Here is an 8,431-nt window from a genome sequence, read left to right on the forward strand (position 1 = left end):
GCATTTAAATTTGAAAGAATGTTGATTTTTGCAGAATTATTTGTGAAATCTTGTTTTCACATGAAGAAACATAATTCAAATTCAAATGCAAAAGTTCAGTTTGTAACTTCATTTTCTTTGTAAAGATCAAGAAATAAAAAGCTTCTCAAACAACAGCATTCTTTATGTACGCGACAGTCGTAGAGTTTCTTCTTCTGAACAGAGAACAGAAGTGAAAGCTCTTCATGTTTCATCAGAATCAGAGTTTATTACATCAGCAGAAACAGTTTAAAATCTTCCGTCATTCAACCCGAGTCTTTAAAGTCTTTAAAGTCAACGACGCCGCTTCAATGATTTTTTTGTCTTTTGTGAAAACCAGAAAAAAATACGTTTTTTACGTCCTCCTCTTCCAGCCCCGCCGCTGCTCAATACAAATCCCATAATGCACCTGTGTTTGGCTGCACATTGGCTCCTCGTTAAGTCTGGTGAAGGAGAAAAGAGGGCGGAGCCTGGGACACAAAGCCACAAACCAGAGAAGAAGAAATAATAACAACGTTGATGCTGAAAAACAGGCACGTTGGAATACTGTGTGTGTGTGTGTGTGTGTGTGTGTGTGTGTGTGTGTGTAGTGTGTTAACTTTCACTGTTGCACAACAGCGGAAAAAACAGTTTGTTTCTCACAGAAAAACACTTTTCTTTCAGTTTTTAGTTTTGTCCCTTTCCCTTTTCCAGCATTGTCTACGGGAGGAAGTGTGTGTGTGTGTGTGTGTGTGTGTGTGTGTGTGTGTGTGTGTGTGTGTGTGTGTGTGTGTGTGTGAGAGGTCCCTCAGATGATCTCAAAGGTCTTCTTCAGCTCCATGATCAGCTGCCAGTCGGTTTTCTGCATCTCGTCTCTGAACCAGTTCTTCAGAGCGTCGATGGACGCCCGCGTGATCTGAGAAACACACAGAAACGCATCACTTCCTGCTGGTGTTTCACAATAAAAGCCCGTCAGACTGAAAACTATGATCAGTCATTCAGAGGTCTGGATGTTATGTCACTGATTGATTCATTGATACGGTTTCATTATCATAATTAAAATAAATTAATTGAAAATGTTAAAATAAAAGTATATGAATTAATTCAAATATATATATATATATATATATATATATACATATATATATATATATATATATATATACACATATATATATATATATATATATATATATATATATATATATATATATACACATATATATATATATATATATACATATATATATATATACATATATATATATATACATATATATATATGTATATATATTTATCAAATTGTATTTCAAAATAAATTACTGAATTAGTTAAAAATATATAAGAAAATATATATTAATTAATGAGATAATTTCATGAATACAGAAATTAAGTAATTAAAAGTTATAAATTAATTAAAAATAAATAAATTACTAATTGAAAAAAATAATGTTACAAAAAATAAAATTAAAATATGATGAATAAATCCCATAAATTGAATCAATTAATTATAAACACAAATTCATTAAAAACGCTGCAGGTGTTTTCTCGACTCAACTCAACTTAAATTCTCCTCCTCCTCCTCCTCCTCCCCCTCCTCCTCCCCCTCACCTTGCTGACGATGAAGTCGGTGGCTTCAAAATGTCGTCCGTACATCTTGGGCGACTCTCCTGGAACGGGTTCTATCTTGATGCAGATCTCTTGACCCTTCTTAGCGCTCTCCACAGACTTGTGGTTCATCTCGATGCTCGTCACGATGCCGATGTCCACGAACTGACAACACAAGGAGAGCAACACACTTTATTTTGAAAGGGTGTGGGATGGGGGGGGGCGAGGGGGGTGAAAAAGAGGAGGAAAAGGGGGAGGAGGAAAGACAGGGGGAGGAAGAGGAGGTGGAGGAGGAGAAAGAGGAGGAGGTGGAAGAGAAAGGAAGAGGAGGAAGAAGAGGGGGAGGAGGAGGAAAGACAGGAGGAGGAAAAGGAGGTGCAGGAAGAGGAGGAGGAAAGACAGGAGGAAGAGGAGGTGGAGAAAGAGGAGGAGGAACAGGTGGAAGAGAAAGAGGTGGAAGAGAAGGAGAAAGAAGAAGAGGGGGAGGAAGAGGAGGAGGAGGACGAAGAGGTGGAGGAGAAAGAGGAGGAGGAAGAGAAAGAGGTGGAAGAGAAAGGAAGAGGAGGAAGAAGAGGGAGAGGAGGAGGAGGAAGAAGAGAAAGGAGGAGGAAGAAGAGGGGGAGGATGAAGAAGAGAAAGGAGGAGGATGAAGAAGAGAAGGAGGATGAAGAAGAGGAGGAGGGGAAGGAGGAGGAGGAAGAAGAGAAAGGAGGAGGATGAAGAAAAGGAGGAGGATGAAGAGGAGGGGGAAGAGGAAGAAGACAGAGGAGGAGGAGGATGAAGAAGAGGGGGAGGAAGAGGAGGTGGAGGAGGAGAAAGAGGAGGAGGTGGAAGAGAAAGGAAGAGGAGGAAGAAGAGGGGGAGGAGGAGGTGGAAGAAGAGAAAGGAGGAGGAAGAAGAGGGGAGGATGAAGAAGAGAAAGGAGGAGGATGAAGAAGAGGAGGAGGGGAAGGAGGAGGAGGAAGAAGAGAAAGGAGGAGGATGAAGAAAAGGAGGAGGATGAAGAGGAGGGGGAAGAGGAAGAAGACAGAGGAGGAGGAGGATGAAGAAGAGGGGGAGGAAGAGGAGGTGGAGGAGGAGAAAGAGGAGGAGGTGGAAGAGAAAGGAAGAGGAGAAAGAAGAGGGGGAGGAGGAGGAGGAGGAGGAAAGACAGGAGGAGGAAGAGGAGGTGCAGGAAGAGGAGGAGGAAAGACAGGAGGAAGAGGAGGTGGAGGAAGAGGAGGAGAAAGAGGAGGAGGAACAGGTGGAAGAGAAAGGAAGAGGAGGAAGAAGAGGAGGAGAAAGAAGAAGAGGGGGAGGAGGAGGAGGAAGAGGAGGAGGAGAAAGAGGAGGAAGAGGTGGAGGAAGAGAAGGAAGAGAAAGAGGTGGAAGAGAAAGGAAGAGGAGGAAGAAGAGGGGGAGGAGGAGGAAGAAGAGAAAGGAGGAGGATGAAGAAGAGGAGGAGGGGGAAGAGGAAGAAGACAGAGGAGGAGGAGGATGAAGAAGAGGGGGAGGAGGAGGAAGAGGAGGTGGAAGAGAAAGGAGGAGGAGAAAGGATGAAGAGGAGGAGTTAGAGTGGGGGTCTTACTCCTTTACTGGGGACACAGAGGGGGGTCCCCTGCCTCAGGACTCCGGCCTCGATGGTGACCCCCATCACGATCGGGTCTCTGGAGTTAAAGATGAACTGAGGAAGAACTTTAAGCTTCGCTGGGAAAACTGCAATATTCCTAGAAAACACGTTAAAAACCTCATCATTCATCTCCTGCAGTACTTAAACACAGAGTATACAGAGTGGAGCGTGTACTGGTACTCGTCCTGCAGTACTTGAACACAGAGAACAGAGTAGTATACAGAGTGGAGCGTGTACTTGTACTCGTCCTGCTTGGCCTTCTTGTAGTCCTCTCTGAACTTGGTGAAGGAGTCAAACAGATGGTAGATGATCTCGGCCCAGAAGATCCGGACTCCCAGACTGTCGGCCATCTCCTGACTCTCCCTCTCCACCTTCACGTCGAAGGCCAGGATCACTGCGTACCTGTGGGTATTTTAAATATAAATACACACGTATACACGGATGTGTGTGTGTGTGTGTGTGTGTGTGTGTATTCGGGGACGTACTGCAGGTCGTGCTCCAGCATGGTGGACGCCTTCATCACGTCCTTCTTGTGAACTGGACCGATGTTGATGCCGGCGTACTGCAGAGACACACAAGAGGTCAACTTCCTGCTGCTTTTCAGAGTAAAATACCCCGATTACACACACACAGAGAGAGAGATTTAAATGCACAGCTGTAGTATCAGGAGACAGACAGACAGACAGACAGGTACTCACAGGGACCTTAGAGGTCCTCAAGAACTCCAGCAGAGCCTCCAGGGAGCCCAGTGTTGACGCCTGAACATAAACTCCTTTCTCCTCCAGTTTGATGCAGCTCAGAGTCTGTTTGAGCTCCCGGATCAGTTCATCCTGGAACCAGCAGACAGACAGACAGTCAGCACACTGGGAGACACACACACTCCTGTAGGTGTGTGTGTGTGTGTGTGTGTGTGTGTGTGTGTGTGTGTGTGTGTGTGTGTGTTACCCTCAGCACTGGGATCTCATCCTCCTTGTGAGCCACCAGCAGAGGGAGTCCTGCCAGAGTCTTCTCCAGGTCTTTACCCAGAATCTTCACTCCCTGAGCCGTACACACCTCCTTGTGCTTCTCATACTGGTTCTGAACCAACCAACCAATCACAGGATCAATACATCAATTAACCAATTAACCAATCACAGGATCAATACATCAATTAACCAATTAACCAATCACAGGATCAATACATCAATTAACCAATCACAGGATCAATACATCAATTAACCAATCACAGGATCAATACATCAATTAACCAACCAACCAATCACAGGATCAATACATCAATTAACCAATTAACCAATCACAGGATCAATACATCAATTAACCAATTAACCAATCACAGGATCAATACATCAATTAACCAATTAACCAATCACAGGATCAATACATCAATTAACCAATCACAGGATCAATACATCAATTAACCAATCACAGGATCAACACATCAATTAACCAATCACAGATACTTTAGGACACAGGAGAAAGAGGAGGAGGAGCTAGAAGAAGTGGAAGAGAAGGAGGCGAGAGAAAGAGAAAAAGGAGGACGAAGATGGAAGAGGAGGACAAGGAGGAAGAGAAAGGAAGAGGAAAGGAGGAGGAAGAGAAGTACGAAGACTAAAGAGGAAGGAGGAAGAGGACAACAAGAAGGAAGAGGATGAGTAGGAAGAGGAGGAGAGAGGAAGAGGAAAGAGGGAGGAAGAGGAGGAATAAGGAGGAAGAGGACGAAGAAGAAGAGGAAGAGGAGGATGATGAGGACGAGGAGGAGGACAAAGAAGAAGAGGAGGAAGAACCCCAGACCTCTCTCAGGTCTTTTATTTTGAAGCTCACCTTGACTCTGAGCTCCTTCAGAGGGGGGGGCAGCAGCAGCCCCCGTATCTGCGTTACGATTGGTCCCTCCACCCCCGGAACGATGATGGTCTCTCCCTCCCTCAGGACCCCGTTGATCAGGATCACGTCTATCGTTGTCCCCATACCGGGAAGAGCTTTCACCTGGAAACATGGACTTCATCATGAGACCACTCGGTGGACCGGTGGAGACAGACAGACAGACAGACAGACAGACAGACAGACAGACACCCCGTCTCACCTCCATGACCTGGGCCCTCAGCTCGTCACAGTGAGCTAGCCTACGAGCTAACATGGTCTGGGTGAGCTCCACCAGCAGGGCGATGAGGTTCCCCATCCCGTCTCCGCTGTGGGCCGAGGTGGGAACCAGAGACACGAAGGTCCGCGGGTCTTTGTTCTCGAAGAACAGGGCGGCGTTGAGACCCTGAGAAGAACCCCAAAAAAGAAGCGCATGATTTATTAAAAACAATCCCCGAAAAACCCCTCGTTATGGTAGGATTTACATCTCTCCCACGGTCCTCGAACACATCCTGGCTTTCATCTAAAACACTCGATATACTTGATTTCTACGTCTACGAACCAATCAGATAGCTCGACATACAACACATGTGAAAAGGAGCTCTGCGATTGGTGGATTGAGCGATGATGTCACACCTGCTGAGCGAACTCCACGATGACAGCCTTCACTCGCTCGTCAAACTCGTCCTTCGTGTTCTTCTTCTGCTTCTTCAGCGTCGACACCACGTCCGTCTCTGGACTCCTCTTCCAGTCATAGAGACGGTCAACCTGAGGAAGAGGAGGAGGAGCAACACAGTGAGGAGGAAGAAGAGCAGGAGCAACACTGTGAGGAGGAGGAGGTAGGGGAGGAAGAGGAGGACGAGGAGGAGGAGCAACACAGTGAGGAGGAGGAGGTGGTAGGGGAGGAAGAGGAGGACGAGGAGGAGCAACACAGTGAGGAGGAGGAAGAAGAGGAGGACAAGGAGGAGGAGCAACACAGTGAGGAGGAGGAGGTAGGGGAGGAAGAGGAGGAAGATGAGGAGAAGGAGCAACACAGTGAGGAGGAGGAGGTAGGGGAGGAAGAGAAGGACGAGGAGGAGGAGCAACACAGTGAGGAGGAGGAGGAGGTAGGGGAGGAAGAGGAGGACGAGGGGGAAGAGCAACACAGTGAGGAGGAGGAAGAAGAGGAGGAGCAACACAGAGGAGGAGCAACACCGTGGGGAGGAGCTGGTAGGGGAGGAAGAGGAGGACGAAGAGCAACATAGTGAGGAGGAGGAAGAAAAGGAGGACGAGGAGGAGGAGCAACACCGCGAGGAGGAGGAAGAGGACAAGGAGGTGGTGACCCACCTTGTTGAGGGCCACGATGAAGGGACACTTCTTCTCCTTCAGCAGGTTGATGGACTCCAGCGTCTGAGGCTCCAGACCGTGCATGATGTCCACCACCAGGATGGCGATGTCACACAGAGAGCTGCCTCTGTTCCTCAGGTTACTGAGGGAGGAGCATCACAACCTGGGTCACTTCAGAACATCACAACCTGGGTCACTTCAGAACATCACAACCTGGGTCACTTCAGAACATCACAACCTGGGTCACTTCAGAACATCACAACCTGGGTGACCTCACACTATACTTAACAATGTATACACTGTGGTATCAGTACTTCTACTGTAACAGTGTAGTGTTAGTACTGGTGGTGTTAGTACTGGTGGTGTTAGTACAGGTGGTGTTAGTACAGGTGGTGTTAGTACTGGTGGTGTTAGTACTGGTGGTGTTAGTACTGGTGGTGTTGGTACCTGAAGGACTCGTGTCCCGGTGTGTCGATGATCAGCATCCCGGGGATCCGGAGGTTTTCTTTTTCAAACTGAACCAACGACATTGAGATCAAAAGGTCAACAACGCGGTCACAGAATGACATCATCGATACGTTACAATCAGTGACACCATCGATACGTACGTTCTTCACCATCCTCGTCTGCTCCTCGATCGTCTCCTTGGGGACGTTGGTGGCTCCTATCTGCTGAGTGATTCCTCCGGCCTCTCCGTCCTGAACGTTAGTGTGTCTCAGCTACACACACACACACACACACACACACACACACACACACACACACACACGGTTATCACGGGACCACCAGAAACAGAAGTAAACAGGAAGTAAACAGGAAGTGGGTGCTCACCTTGTCCAGGATCTTGGTCTTCCCCGTGTCCACGTGTCCCAGCACACACACCACAGGAGACCTCAGCCTGTCCAGGTCGATGTTCTTCATGTTGTCTGCTCTCCTTTTCTATGGAAACGCACAGGAAGAGGAGGAGTCAGAGGCGGAGTCTCACCGTCCATGTCCTTCTCCTCCTCCTCCTCCTCCTCCTCCTCTCACCTCGATCCTCCTCTTGGCTCGGTCGTACAGACGCTCGTCCTTCGTCCTCCCGTCGTCGTCCTCACTCGAGCTGCTGTCGTCCTCGCTGTCCTTCGCCCTCCTCTTCCCGTGGCTCGTCGTCTCCTTCGTCGCCTCCTTCTCCTCCTCGCTTTCCTCCTCGTCGTCTTCCTCCTCCTCATCCTCCTCCTCCTCGTCCTCCTCCTCGTCTTCGTCACTGCCCGTAGGATGAGGAGCTCCGGTGTCCTCCTTCACCTCGATGTGGACTTTCTTCAACTCTGAGACAAGAGAGGGTATTAGTACTTATAGTACGACGACTGCAGTATTGGTGGTATTTAATACTTCATTGCTCCTCCTCCTCCTCACCTTTCTCTTCATCGGTGGCGATGGCCTCCCAGTCGTCTACTGCCGGCTCTGGTTTCACCTCTGACCACAGAAGAAGAGATGAGGACAGACGGACAAAAAGGAAAACAGGAGGACAGAAGGACAGAGAGGAGGAAAGGAGACAAGGAGGAAAGATGGACAGAGAGGAGGAAAGGAGACAAGGAGGACAGACGGACAGAGAGGAGGAAAGGAGACAAGGAGGAAAGATGGACAGAGAGGAGGAAAGGAGGAAAGATGGACAGAGAAGGAAAGGAGACAAGGAGGAAAGATGGACAGAGAGAGGAAAGGAGACAAGGATGGACAAAGAGGAGGAGGACATAAGATGAAGTGTTTGTCACGAGGATAGATCACTCCTCCTGACTCCTCACTCACCTGTCTCTGGAGGCGGCATCACGGCCGGCGTCTCGGCCTCTGTTTCCATGGCAACAGGCTCGGGCGTCTCCGGGATCGGCGAGGTCACCTCTGAGGTTTCTGTGAGGACGGTTTCATATTTATACCCACTTATACACGTGTGTGTGTATATATATATATATATATATATATATATATATATATATATATATATATATATATATATATATATACACACACACACACACACACACTGTATGTGTGTATAAATAG

At 47.7% G+C, this 8,431-nt stretch overlaps 1 protein-coding gene across 1 annotated transcript in view; it reads right to left on the reverse strand.

Moving 5' to 3' along the window:
* Positions 1-221: 221 nt before the first annotated feature.
* eif5b (eukaryotic translation initiation factor 5B) overlaps positions 222-8,431 on the reverse strand; it is a 13,940-nt gene continuing 5,730 nt past the window's right edge. The window contains exons 10-26 of the mRNA XM_068731079.1: positions 8,180-8,278; positions 7,790-7,849; positions 7,427-7,701; positions 7,229-7,336; positions 7,006-7,116; positions 6,845-6,912; positions 6,398-6,539; positions 5,708-5,839; positions 5,295-5,477; positions 5,036-5,197; positions 4,160-4,291; positions 3,913-4,044; positions 3,700-3,776; positions 3,452-3,616; positions 3,173-3,311; positions 1,609-1,770; positions 222-913 (exon numbers count right to left, since the gene is read on the reverse strand). Coding sequence (XP_068587180.1) covers positions 806-913; positions 1,609-1,770; positions 3,173-3,311; positions 3,452-3,616; positions 3,700-3,776; positions 3,913-4,044; positions 4,160-4,291; positions 5,036-5,197; positions 5,295-5,477; positions 5,708-5,839; positions 6,398-6,539; positions 6,845-6,912; positions 7,006-7,116; positions 7,229-7,336; positions 7,427-7,701; positions 7,790-7,849; positions 8,180-8,278 — 2,255 coding nt within the window. The 3' untranslated portion in view covers positions 222-805. The remainder of the gene's footprint in view (positions 914-1,608; positions 1,771-3,172; positions 3,312-3,451; positions 3,617-3,699; positions 3,777-3,912; positions 4,045-4,159; positions 4,292-5,035; positions 5,198-5,294; positions 5,478-5,707; positions 5,840-6,397; positions 6,540-6,844; positions 6,913-7,005; positions 7,117-7,228; positions 7,337-7,426; positions 7,702-7,789; positions 7,850-8,179; positions 8,279-8,431) is intronic.

The sequence above is a fragment of the Cebidichthys violaceus genome, unplaced genomic scaffold, assembly GCF_023349555.1.
Source record: "Cebidichthys violaceus isolate CVI_PGR_0920_01 unplaced genomic scaffold, fCebVio1.0.p SCAF_103, whole genome shotgun sequence".
Taxonomy (NCBI): domain Eukaryota; kingdom Metazoa; phylum Chordata; class Actinopteri; order Perciformes; family Stichaeidae; genus Cebidichthys; species Cebidichthys violaceus.